The 13,782-nt window shown below is 48.3% G+C and overlaps 1 protein-coding gene across 1 annotated transcript in view; it reads left to right on the forward strand.

Moving 5' to 3' along the window:
- Nucleotides 1-12,988, forward strand: part of SLIT3 (slit guidance ligand 3) — a 592,453-nt gene extending 579,465 nt beyond the window's left edge. Inside the window, exons 33-36 of the mRNA XM_029051206.1 lie at nucleotides 9,191-9,345; nucleotides 10,652-10,937; nucleotides 11,564-11,772; nucleotides 12,550-12,988. Coding sequence (XP_028907039.1) covers nucleotides 9,191-9,345; nucleotides 10,652-10,937; nucleotides 11,564-11,772; nucleotides 12,550-12,785 — 886 coding nt within the window. The 3' untranslated portion in view covers nucleotides 12,786-12,988. The remainder of the gene's footprint in view (nucleotides 1-9,190; nucleotides 9,346-10,651; nucleotides 10,938-11,563; nucleotides 11,773-12,549) is intronic.
- Nucleotides 12,989-13,782: the final 794 nt, after the last annotated feature.

The following is a 13,782-nucleotide window of genomic DNA, read 5'->3' on the forward strand; positions in this document are numbered from 1 at the left end:
GATAGACCAGTAGGATGACAAATAAAAAGCCTGAGGCATGGAAAGGCAAGAGGTAGAGACTGAGTCTGGAGGTGGGCAGACTAAGTGGAGAGGAGAGTTGAGCAATGATCTGGTTGATTCGCTTCCTGCTGCTAGCTAAACTGAATAAAAAGCCAAAATATCTTGACTTTCCCAATTTGGCTATCTACCCGGAGCAAATCAGCAAAATAGTTTCTCCATTTCCCCCTTTCCCTTGGATGATGCAAGAGAAGCAGAAGCAGAAAGAGACAGAGAAGGGACCAAGAATGTCTAGAGGGTTGGAGTCTGGGGCTTGCTTTGTTGAGTTTGGGCCCAGGAGATCAGCCCAGTGTACTCTGTGGAATTGTTGCTGGGAACGGAGAGGTCTGGAAGAGGAATAAAGGGAGCAAGCCAAGCATGTGATCCTGAGGTAAACTGGCATGTACTCCTTGTGGACTGAGGATGTGTCTGCTATATCGTACTCTTCCAAGCACCTAGTACATGCCCTGCATACACAATAAGTGCTCGATACATACGATTGACTGACTGACAATACAGGCAGGACTCCACTCTTCTGGAGAGCGACTGCTTATCTAACTGAGCTCAGGCAGTATGTGAAGGATGGAAAGGTCAGTGCAAATTAATATCCTCTCATGGCAGACAGAAAGGCAGGTAAAAAATCAACAACTCCTCCTTCCTAAAATTAGGGGGCCAGGCAAGCTGCCATCTACTCCTGGGGAGGAAATGGACTGTAAGCCCAGTTCTAGACTTTAAGCCCGGTGTGGCCAGGGATTGTCTCTCTTTATTGCTGAATTATACTTTCCAAGAGCTTAGTACAGTGCTCTGCACACAGTAAGTGCTCAATAAATACAAATGAATGAATGAAATGGTGTTAGACCTGCATTAACTTTGACTCTTGTACAGCTGGCGGTATGCATTTGGATGAGGAATTAATAATATGGGATCTAAACAGTTAGGGTTCTTCTAAAACCCTACCTAGGAGCAGTGAACAGTGAGACCACTCAGTTTCAAAGTCCCTTTCTCTACCAGGGGCATCTATTTCAGTCCAGATTGCTCCTTCCTTTTCTTAACCACCTGGAGAAATGTTTGCTGAACCCTACCCCAAGCCAGTTGTTTGAATTTCAAAACCAAGAGTTCTGTTGCCCTAGAGCAGAGATGGAAAATGACTGTGATTACGATGGAAATCTGATTATGCAAACGTCAGTTATTCAAATGACAGTCTATCCAAACTGTGGCCGGTTTAGATCATGGAGAAGTAAAGGCTCAGATAGCAACTAAATTGGGTGCACGCAGGTCCAAGAGAGCCAGACCTTATTTATTCCATTATCCAAAGTGGCTTCAATTCTAAAGAATTCAGATCGGCTTTCTGCACTCCCCAGGGAGGGCAAGGTCAGGGGGGACATCAGCCTGGGTCCCTGAATGCGGTAGTGCTGGGGGCGATTGTGAAATGGGCCCCAGCTGCTTAAGAGGAAAACAGGGCTCCACGAAAGAAGCTACCTGATTATCTGAGCATCACTCGGTCTCCCAAAACCTCCCGAACGGTGGCTTTTCTGCAGCAAATTTACCACGAGATTGCTCTCGGAACCAGCCCTTTTGAAAGTGAATTCATGTTCAGAAAGAATCCCAGGTCCCCAGCTTGGGCTTGGAGGAGGGTTTATCACATGCAGTATTCAGCAGATGGAAGGCCTGCCTGCAACCCGCGGGTGTCTTCCTTTCCCCCAGCCTGTCTCAGCTCCTGCTGCCAAGAGCTCGTTTGGAGGGTGCTGAATTGCCCCTCCTCAGCAGCTTTTCAGAATTTGCCAGGCAACATCAAGTCTGTAAAGACTGGGAGTATTTACATTTCATTTCCTTCCTTTTTTTTCCCCTTTCTTTCTGTCCCATGGAGGTTTAGTAATAAACCTAATGAAAGTCCCCAGCTCTAATCTCTGGCCACTGCAGGGAAGACTGAGCAGCCCACATATACAAGCGGTTATACAGAAGAGGAAAAGAAAGAAGCAAGTAAAGAGCAACTCACATTTCTCAGTGGCTTCAAATCCTGCTGAGGAAGCTGAGTGCTGTAAGAGAGAGGTTCCCTAACCAGGGGAAGTGAAACTTTTCCTTCTCCCTGTTTCTGTGCAGGAGTAAATTTCACCCTAAATTTCCCAACTAACATGCTTCAGTAGGCCCCAGCAAGATTCCCAGGTGATCTTGGCTGAGCCCCCAGGACACCGTGGCCGTGACCCAGTGGGATGGTCATTTTGGATCATACTGTAAGGTGCTCCTGAGCAGGTTCTCTTGTACTCAGGGAGTGTGTGGCCTCGGCACGATCTAGAGCAATCCGCAGCCCAGATCCTGCTTTTCTGGGCACGGCAGCAGCCTCCCATCCCCACTCTCCCATGACAGAATCGGAGGATGGGGGAACAAAGACAGGAAGTGCCACTCTAGCCTGACAAGTTTCAGAAGAGCGCTCCAGAATCAAAGCCCACATTTCTGAAATCCTCTAGTTGTTTGGGCTCCAATTTAGTTGCTCCTTGTTTGTAAAGAGTCAGTATTAGGCTCTAAGAAGCTAGAGTTGGGTAAGAGACTCTCGTTTTGTCCCTTGATCCGTCCATCCTCATCACTACGACGGTTATTCTGGGTAAACTGCTAGACTGTAAACTCCTTGAGGCCAGGGGTCCCGACTAACGACGGCATCGTACCCCCCCCAAGCACTTAACGCAGTGCTCTGATCAGAGGAAGCCCTCAATAAATACCACTGAGGGATTGATTGATTTAGTCTGTCATTCATATAAATTGAGCGCTTACAGTGTGCAGGGTACTGTACTAATTGCTTGTTATAACAGTATAACAAATGCATTCTCTGCCCACACTGAATTTACAGTCTAGAGGGGAAGAGAGGCGTTAATATAAATAAATAATAACAGGTATGTACATAAATGCTGTGGGGCTGGGAGGGGGATTACCCCTATTCAGATCTATTTCTGGATTCTTAGCTAATGAGTGAACTGGCTAAGTGTGAACAGTTCCCCCCAGGCAAGCAGGTTTTCCCCAGCAGAATCTGAACCTTCAAGCTGTTCAAGTCATGCATTAATAATACTGCTAATATTATTAATATTATTATGAACCTGTTAAATGTTTACTATGTGCCAAGCACTGTTCTAAGTACTGGAAGAGATACAAGTTAATCAATTCGGACTTGGGGCTCACGCCCTTCTCCAGATTTACAGATGAGGTGACTGACGCAGACAAGTTAGGTGACTTGCCCAAGGTCACGTAGCTGGGATTAGAACCCAGGTCCTTCTGACTTCAAGGCCCATGTTCTATCCACTATGCCATACTGGGTGCCAGGCACACTGGCCACACCGGTCCTCCAGGGCAATTGGGCTCTCGTCACTCACGTCTAAGAATATATCTAGCTGTAAGCTTCTCGTGGGCAGGGAATGTAAATACCAATTCTTTTGCATTCTACTCTGCCAGGTGCTTTGTACAATGCTCTGCACACAGTTCACGCTCAACCAATGCCATTGGTCGATGAAACATTTGATGATCAACCCTAAGAGTCCATCAAATCCTCAGGATTGTGTAGAAAGAACATGAATTGGTTTATTCACCCTCTGATTTGCTGCTTTACTTTGCAACTTTGGGCTCCAGAGAAGAAACTAATTCCATCCATAGACTAAACCCACATGGAACAAAGGCATCAGGAAGCAGCTGAACTATAATAATAATGTTGGTATTTGTTAAGCGCTTACTATGTGCAGAGCACTGTTCTAAGCGCTGGGGTAGATACAGGGTCATCAGGTTGTCCCACGTGAGGCTCACGGTTAATCCCCATTTTACAAATGAGGCAACTGAGGCACAGAGAAGTTAAGTGACTTCCTCACAGTCACACAACTGACAAGTGGCAGAGCCGGGATTCGAACCCATGACCTCCGACTCCCAAGCCCGGGCTCTTTCCACTGAGCCACGCTGCTTCTCTAGCCACGCTGAGCACTATGCACAGTCATTTGAGATACAGAAGAGGAAATACGAAAATTCCTAACTTGAGGAGACGGAGAATGACTAATAAGGTCACGTGACATCCGAAAAGAAATACGTTAGTCTGCGGGCAGTGGCTGTAGTAAAGAAATTCCCCTAGTTCTCGAAAAAGCCTGCCACCGTTTTTACTTCCATCCTGGCCACTGACTTCAGTAGCCTCAGGGAGACAGACCGGATAACACTGCACCAGTTTTGAGGCATGTTGGAAGAATTCAATTCAACTTTATTTACTGAGCACTTACTGTGCGCAAAGCACTGTACTAAGCACTTGAATGCTCTCCAAAGGAGAACGGATTGCTGTCCAGTGGCAGGGGTGGTGATGTATCAGAGCTGATGCCTTGCGGATTCTGAAAATGCCCAGCCTGAGTTGCTCTAATAACTCCATATTAAACGTCTCCTCCGATCCAGCCTCTGTTGAGGTAGCCCACTGTTCACCCCAGAAAGCCTTCCTTTGCCCCGAGAGAAGCAAGCATCATGGGGTGCATCTCAGAATGCCCCCAACTCAACCAAGGAGCCACTGGGAAGGAGAAGAGCCCCAAGTCGCAGGAACACCGATTGCAGACTGTCCTCCCAGAGCGGGTGCCAGCGCTGAACTCCCCTCCACCCGCTCTGCAAATCAACCTGGGAAGTTTTCGAGTCTGTGAATCGTTCCTTCCTTCCTCTCTGGAGCCTAAAGGAAGTGCTGTGAGCAGAGTAGCGGAGCCTGAAGAAGGATGGTATCAGAGAGATGGGAGCAGCCGTCTCCCTGCCTGCTACCCAGGCCCTTTAAGAGGGTCAGGAAGGAAGCAGCGTGGCTCAAGGGAAAGAGCCCGGGCTTGCGAGTTAGAGGCCGTGGGTTCTAATCCCGGCTCCTCCTCCGGGTCATCAGGTTGCCCCACGTGAGGCTCACAGTTAATCCCCATTTTACAGATGAGGGAACTGAGACACAGAGAAGTTAAGTGACTTGTCCACAGTCACACAGCTGACAAGTGGCAGAGCCGGGAATCAAACCCAGGAACTCTGACTCCCAAGCCCAGGCTCTTTCCAGTGAGCCATTTGTGTGACATATAGTAAGCGCTTAACAAAAACATTACCATTATTATTATTATTACCATCTGACCATCCAGGCTCTACCCCTCAGTGGCCCCTTTCCCTAAGAGGCCAATTGAAATTTGCTCCAAGCTGCTCATCATGAAGGTCTCCCCATTCTATGCAGGTTCAATAGGCCTTTGTCTAATGAGAATCTGCAGTTGCAGACACCACTGATGAGGCCCTCTAGACAGTTAGCTCCTTGTTGGCAGGGAACATGCCAACTAATTCTGTTACGTTGCACACTCCCGTGTGCTTTAGGCAGGACTATCCCACAGTTAAGTGCTCAATAAGAGAAGCAGTATGTACTATTGGAGAAAGCATGGGCCACCAAGTCAAAAGGTCGTGGGTCCTAATCCCAGCTCCACCACTTGTCTGCTGGGTGACTTTAGGCAAGTCACTTCACTATTCTGTGCTTCAGTTACTTCATCTGTAAAATGGGGATCAAGATTTTGAGCCCCATGTGGGATAGGGACTGCGTCCAACCCGATTTGCTTGTATCCACCCCAGTGCTTAGTACTGTGCTTAGAACATAGTAAGTGCTTAACATTCATTCGTTCATTCATTCAATAGTATTTATTGAGTGCTTACTATGTGCAGAGCACTGTACTAAGCGCTTGGAATGTACAAATCGGCAATAGATAGAGATAGTCCCTGCCCACTGACAGGCTTACAGTCTAATCGACAAATACCACCATTATTAGTAGTAGTAGTAGTAGTAACAATAAATACCAATGATAGATTGATTGATTGCTGACCAGCTATTCCCAAACAGAAGACCACTTGAAAAGGCTGCCGGTAGCAGAAAGTACCAGAGATCTCCTCCTGTTACCTCTACATGATGGGTCCAGGATCAGTCTGCCACAGCAACAGGAGACTCAGCCTCCCCATCTCTCCCCATCCAATCAATCAATCAATCTGTCATATGTATTGACCACTTACTGGGTAAAGAGCACTGTACTAAGCACTTGAGAGAGGACATTGGTAGAACATTCCCTGCCCACAAGGAGTTTACAGTCTAAAGGAGGAGACAGACATTAATAATAAATATAGTAGTTATTAGCACTTACTATTTGCCAGACATTGCTCTAAGCGCTGGGTAGATTTGAGTTAATCACGTTGGGCATGGTCCCTGTCCCACAAGGGGCTCACAGTCTACGTAGGAGGGAGTAGGGTTTAATCCCCATTTATAGATGAGGTAACTGAGGCAGAGAGAAGTTAAGTGTCTTGCCCAAGGTCACACAGCAGACATGTGGAAGAACAGGATTCAAACCCCGGTCCTCTGACTCCCAAGCCTGTGCTGTTTCAACTAGGCCACGCGACTTCATTACAAACATGTACTCAAGTGCTGTGGGCTGTGAATGGGGTGAATAAATGGTATAAATCCAAGTACAAGGGCGACACAGAAGGGAGAGGGAGTAGGGGAATTGATGTCTTAGTCTGGGATGGCCTCTTGGAGGAGATGTCGTTTTAATAAGGCTTTGAAGAAGGAAAGAGTGATGGTCTGTCATATATGAAGGGGAGGGAGTTCTAGGCAAGAGGTAGGACGTGGGCTAAGCCTTGGTGGCGAGATAGATGAGATCAAGTTATAGTGAGTAGGTTGGCATTAGAGGAGTTAAGTGAGCATGCAGGGTTACAGTAGGAAATCAGAGAAGGTTGGAGGGGGAAAGATGATTGACTCCTTTAAAGCTAACGGTAAGGAGATTCTGTTTGAAACTGTTCAGACACTCAGAGAGGACCATGATAGAGGGTATCCCAGGGAACGATAGCCGGCCTTATGCCACCCCCTGGTGCAGCAAATTCAGAGGGAGGAGCTGTGGCTTCTGCCATTTTTCTAAATATAAAGTTTATTTTCAGAGCATTTCTCCTCAGAGAAATTCCCCAAACTCAGAAAACAGTTGTCGGGGATAGCAGAGAACAGGTGAGCCCTGAGCTGGCCTGATTTACCAGACACTCAACTAGAGTCTCTTAAAGCTAGAGAGTTAAGGGGGCTGCTTCTTGCCTTAGCCTCGCCTTAGCCTCCCCACCAGACCTCCAGACGTGGAACCAAAACAGTAAATACAAGCTTACGTTTATTTTACGAGGTGGAACCAAAACAGTAAATACAAGCTTACGTTTATTTTACCTTGTTGGCTCACTTTGGGCAGGGAAAGTGTCTACCAACTCTGTTGATTTGTACTCTCTCAAGTGCTTATTTTAGTGCTCTGCATACAGTAAGCACTCAACCAATACCACTGATGATGGTGATGATAATGATTTTGCCAGTCAGCCTCGAGTAGCCGGGCCGGGCTGTGCTCCACTTCTGGGCGGGGCCAGTGAGTCCGGAGTAACTGCGGGCGGCCCCGATGCTCAACTCACCGGCCCAGAGGAACTGGGCTCCAGCCGGGAGTTCCCATCCTCACTGCAGCACTGCATCCTGCTCTCTGGGGCCTCTGGCACCCAGCACCTGCTGTCATTGTGGAGTTGAAGAAGGAATCCCTCACCTCTCCTTTCTGTCTGACTTCCCTCCTATCCTCACTGGACCTCTGACATAGAATGAAGGCTGCCCTTAGGGAGTGACACTCATCAGGACTGAGACTGACTTAGGTCTGTAGGAAGAGCCCTGAGAGACAGGAGTTGCTGGAAAACAGCGGCAAACTCTTCATCAGTTTGAGGTATAACACGTCTAGTGGAAAGAACATGGGCCTGGGAGTCAAAGGACCTGGATTCCACCTCCAGTTCCTCCACTTGTTGCTTTGTGATCTTTCAATTCTCCGTGCCTCAGTTACCTCATCAGTAAAATGAGGATTAAGGCCGTGAGCCTCATGTGGGCAAGGGACTGTGTCCAATCTGGTTATCTTGTATTTACCCCGGTGCTGAATAGTGACCGGCACATATTATTTATGCTTAATAAACACCATTTAAAGATACAAAACAATGCACTTACTCCATAACTATGACTTCTATCCCACTGCCCCTGCCAAGTCAAAGATGCCTGCTCAGATGCTCAGACAGAGGCCTATTTGAGTCCATGCTGAAGAAAATAATAAGAGCCTTAAAGGTGGTGTTGGAGTGTTTTCAGGGTTAGGGGGGGATAATGGGAGCTTGTGGTCTTTGTATGAATGGGGTCTTGTGTGGGGAGGGATAAGGGCTTGTGTTTCTCGGGCGGGTGGCCTTTCAGAGAGCTGCTCTCTTCCAGGCTTTGTTTCACTAAAGTCCTTTTCAAACCAGAAATGTCTCCACCTTCTGACGACTTTTCTCTCAGCACTTCAATATTTATTTACTTTTTTTCCCCTGTTTCCAGAAGAGATCTGAATCCAAGAGGCAGTGAGGGTTCAGCTGGTATTTAGGAGCAAAGGGGACGGGCAACCTCCAAGGTCGTGGGGAACAGTGATGGACTGGGAGCTGTTTTCGGAGATGATTAATGGCAAATCAGCCCTTTGAGAAAAGCCTAAAGGAATGAGGGTTGTTTAGTCTGCGGAAGAGAGGACTGAGGCAACTTCAAGGAAATGAAGGATCTAACAGATCAGTTGTTCTTCAAGTCTGCAGAGGATTAAATAAAAGGAAATAGGTTTCAATGTAGGCAGGAGAGAGTTGTGTTTTATATAAGGAATTTCTTCTTGGCCACTGGGGGATTCAACTCTGGGACAGCTTCTCAAGAATAGACTCCATTCCCAGAGAGCTCCATAGAAAGAATAGACAACCATCTCTCCAACGTGGACCTGGCACCCACCTGCCAGATGATGCAGATGACCTCCCTGGTCTCCTTCCAACCCCAGGAGTCTCCAGGGTCTTCCCCATTCACCTGGGCCGCGTGATCCCTCCTGTTCTGCGTGGCCCTGACTTATTCCCTTGATTCCTCCTCCTTCCTAACCCCACAGCACTTATGTACATATCTGTAATTTATTTATAGTAATGTCTCTCTCCCCCTCTAAACTGTAAATTTGCTTTGGGCAGGGAAAGTATCTGTTTATTGTTGTCCTCCCCCAAGCGTTTAGTACAGAGCTTCATACTCAGTAAGCACTCAATAAATACTATTGAATGAATGAATTGAATAAATAAATGAATGAATTACTCCTCTCCCTATGTGTCTTCTCTCCCACCCCAGTGTGGAGACGGTGAATGACGGGCAGTTCCACAGCGTGGAGTTGGTGATGCTGAACCAGACTTTGAATCTGGTGGTGGATAAAGGACCACCTAAGAGCCTTGGAAAACTGCAGAAGCAGCCCGCCGTGGGCACCAGCAGCCCCCTCTACATTGGAGGTATGCTTTGCCTAGCCCCGCTGCCCCTCCCGCTCCAATGATCAAATCCCAATCCAGGAACACTGTCTGGCCCACCCAAAATCCTTCCTGTAGTTTTTTTATTCCCTGCTCCCTCTTCCTCCTTTCCCTAAATCTCCCAGAGCAGGTGCCTGATGCTAAAGAGCCCTGGAATAGAATCCAGATTCATATTTAACTTAAGGGATAGGCTAGCCACGGGTGTCTCCTAACGCTAATTTTAACCTAGATCCCAAGCTTAATGCATTCTGCTTCCAGCTCTTACTTTAACTCTGACCCCGACCTTAACTCCACCTGACCCTTGACCCAACCTTAACCATACTGACCCATCATAGGATAGGTGAGTTGTCTCCTCAGTCACAATCATTTAGAAGCAATTATTCCCGTGCTGCTAATACACAGCCTACTGAAAAGAGAAGTGACTGACCCAGGCTCTAATCCCAGCTCTGCCACTTGACGGTTTAGTGACCTTGGGCAGGAACTACCTGTTCTCCCTCCTTAGACCGTGCCCTATATTGCAGCTACCCCAGGGCTTGGCACTGTTCTAGGTGCGTAGTAAGCATTTAATAAATGCCATCGCTGTTGTTGCTGCAAAGGGACAGTCAGCCAATACTGTACCATTTTCTGAGTGTATCCACAAGGAGTAAGGAGTGGTGTGAACCTCCTTGCCTTGTCTTGGCCCAGCTTCTGTTGGGGGAGCTGTGAAATGCCCTAAAGGAGGCACCCGAAGAGAGAGGATAATCGACAAAAGGGTGAGCACAGTCCACTGACCATTGAGAGATGCCTGGTTGTGCTGCCACATTCTGGGTAGACAAGGCTGCCTAGCCTGAAAGAGGGGCAGACCGGCGATGCATGTCGGAGGCTGGAAAATAGGGAAACACCCTGACGGCAATCTCAGAGCCCAGTGCCATTGTGGACATGAAATGTGTCGACCAACTCTGTCTTATTTTACTCTCCCAGGCTCAGTTCGGTGCCCTGCACACGGTAAGCATAGAGTAAATAATAATAATGTTGGTATTTGTTAAGTGCTTACTATGTGCCAAGAACTGTTCTAAGCACTGGGGGAGATACAAGGTAATCAAGTCGTCCCACTTGGGGCTCACAGTCTTAATACCCATTTTACAGATGAGGTAACTGAGGCCCAGAGAAGTTAAGTGGCTTGCCCAAGGTCACAGAGCAGGCAAGTGGCGAAGCCGGGATTAGAACCCACGTCCTCTGACTCCCAAGCCCGTGCTCTTTCCGCTAAGCCACACTGCTGACTGCCTGGACTTCATGAATGCTTTCTCCGTAGGCATGCCTCTGTCCACGGGGCTCTCGGCCCTTCGCCAGGGCACGGAGCGCACCCTGGGAGGCTTCCATGGCTGCATCCATGACGTCCGCATCAACAACGAGCTGCAGGACTTCAAGAGCCTCCCGCAGCAGTCTCTGGGGGTTTTCCCAGGATGCAAGTCCTGCAACATCTGCAAACATGGCATCTGTCGTTCCGTGGAGAAAAGCAGTGTGGTCTGCGAGTGCCACCCAGGCTGGATGGGGCCACTGTGCGACCAGGAGGCAAGGGATCCCTGCCTCAATCACAAGTAAGTCAAATTCGGTGGCCAGACCGGCCGTGATCTCTGGGATTTTCCCTCTGAGTTCCCTCCTTAGGGTCCTGGATTCCCCACCGTGACACCGTCCCCACGCCCGACTCCCAGGCACGCTAGCCACAGCCCTCTTGACCGATCCTAGGAGTGGCGCAAGAGGGCCTGGACTTGAGTTGTAACCAGAGGAATTGAAATTGGGCTTGAGGAGGAACTGATGGCTGGAGGCACTTAAATGCTAGTTGATGATGAGAGATTTCCTGTCAGGACAGGAGTGTTGACCATGGGAACAGGTGGCCGATGAAGGTTGGCTCAGCAGAGTCAGAGGGGAGAAGTAGGCGGAGGAGAGGCTGTTCTGCCTGAGGGCAATGGGGCGATTGGAAGCCTCTGGAGGTCTTTTTAGGATGCGGCTCCCGTTAAGAAAATCTCTTCCTCCTCTTCTCCTCCCTGCTGAGGCTCCTTGACTTGGTCACTAACCGTGCTACGAAAAGAGCTGCCCAATTGGGCATGTGAGATGGGTCTCCCAGTGTGGATGGTTTCCTTTATTGCTCCCAGCAGCCACTGTGTCAGAGGAGCCCAGTCGGCACAGACCTGGTGTGAACTGTCTCCCTCTCCCCGCCTCCCAGGTGCATCCACGGGAAGTGTATGGCCGCCAACTCCGCGTACACGTGCAAGTGCGTAGAGGGCTACGCAGGCCCACACTGCGACCGGAGGAATGATTCCACCAACCTGTGCAGGGGCACCAAGTGCCACCACGGACAATGCCACATCTCCGAACGGGGGGAGCCCTACTGTGAGTGCGAGCCCAACTTCGGCGGGGAGTACTGCGACCAAGGTGAGCGAGCCCTGCACTTCCAGGGGAGGGTGGATGGAAGAGAAAATCAAGGAATAGATTCCTCTCTCCACTCCCTCCTAATAAAATAATAGTCGTTCTTCTGGCATTTGTTAAGTGTTATGTGCCAAGCACTGTACTAAGTGCTGGGCTAGTTGCCCGATAATCAATCGTATTTATTGAGAGTTTACTGAGTGAAATGTAAGTGCAGTAAGTGCTTGGGAGAGTACGATAGATAGTGTTGGTAAATGCATTTTCGGTCGACAAGGAACTTACAATCTAGAGATAAACAGTCAGACCCAATAATAATAATAATAATTAAGGTATTTATTAAGTGTTTACTATGTGCCAAGCACTGTTCTAAGCGTTGAGTAGATATAAGGTAATCAGGTTGTCCTACATAGGGCGCACAGTCTTAATCCCCAATTTCCAGATGAGGTAACTGAGGCACAGAGAAGTTAAGTGACTTGCCCAAAGTCACACAACTGATAAGTGGCAGAGCTGGGATTAGAACCCACGACCTCTGACTCCCAAGCCCATGCTCTTTCCACTGAGCCATACTGCTTCCCAATCCCTGTCCCACATGGGAATCACAATCTAAGTACTGAGTCCCCCTTTTACAGATGAGGAAGCTGAGGCCCAGAGAAGTTAAGTGACTTGCCCCAGGTCATGCAGCAGGCAAGTGGTGGAGCCAGGATGAAAACCCAGGCCCCCTGCCCTTCCTTCTCTGTTCCCCTCCCGCCACTGCCAACCCCTTTCTGCCTCTTCTGCCCCCCACAGAGAGCCCGTGCCAGGGGGAGGTCGTCCGAGAAGTGGTCCGACGTCAACAAGGCTCCGTATCGTGTGCCACGACCATCAAGGTGCCTCTCCGGAAGTGTCGCGGCGGGTGTGGGGCCCAGTGTTGCGTCCCTCTCCGCAGCAAGCGGCGGAAATACGTCTTCCAATGCACAAATGGCTCCTCCTTCCTGGAAGAGCTGGAGAGACACATGGAGTGCGGATGTCACAGATGCTCCTAATCCCGCCCTTCCCTCCCTCACTGTCCCCTCCCTCCCTCTCTTCCGCCCCTTCCCCTCCCCCCTCCTCCACCACCGGGAAGCCACCACCAGACAGCGGGCGGGACATCAAACACGGGACCTTATTACTTTGAGTGAAGAAGAAGGAGAAGAAGAGGAAGAAGAGAATATTAAGTATATTGTAAAATAAACAAAAATAGAACTTATTTTTATTATGGAAAGTGACTATTTTCATCTTTTATTATATAAAGTATCACACCATTTGGGTATATGTATCATATAGTGAGTTATTTTTACCAAGGAGGTTTTCGTTTTCTTTTGTTTTTAAACAGTTGTTAAAAAATTTAAGAGAAAAAAAACCAATAAAAATGAAAAAAAAAACCAACAATAAAGTTCTAGCCTGCCAGAGGAACTAGGGGAAAATTTATATATGTTAACATGACAGCTTAATGTCTATTGAAGACCTAGAACATTGTCCATAAGGAGGAGGGGAGAAAGGAGATGAAAATGTACTTTTCTCTTTTCCTAGAATCACCCAGATCTCAGCAGAGGTTTCATTATTCTGCGCGGGATCCCAGGCTTGAACCTGAATTGCTCATTGTGGTTATCATATCTTAAAGCAGGTGTTTCTCTGGGTCCCTGTGCTTCACCCTGAGTCCCAAGTAGAATCCAAGGCCAGGTCAGGTGTTTCACGGCCCTCAAATCCTCAACGTCCCTCCTCGAGCAAGAACCTACTCTTACTGCATTTGAATGGTTTACAAATGGTTTATCTGCATTTCTCTGTTGTTATCATGCTGTGGCCTTGAGCAACTGTATCTGTGTCTGCTGCTCGTTTCATTTCAAGAAGAGACTTTCATTTCTTTATCTCCCTCTCTCCCCCGTCTTCCCTCCCCCTTCTTTCCTCCTTCTCCTCTTCTCTTCATCATCAGTGGTATTTATTGAGCCTTTACTGTGTGCAGAGCACTGTATTAAGCGCTTGGGAGAGAATACAACAGAGTTA

The sequence above is a fragment of the Ornithorhynchus anatinus genome, chromosome X1 (genome assembly GCF_004115215.2).
Source record: "Ornithorhynchus anatinus isolate Pmale09 chromosome X1, mOrnAna1.pri.v4, whole genome shotgun sequence".
In the NCBI taxonomy this organism is placed as follows: domain Eukaryota; kingdom Metazoa; phylum Chordata; class Mammalia; order Monotremata; family Ornithorhynchidae; genus Ornithorhynchus; species Ornithorhynchus anatinus.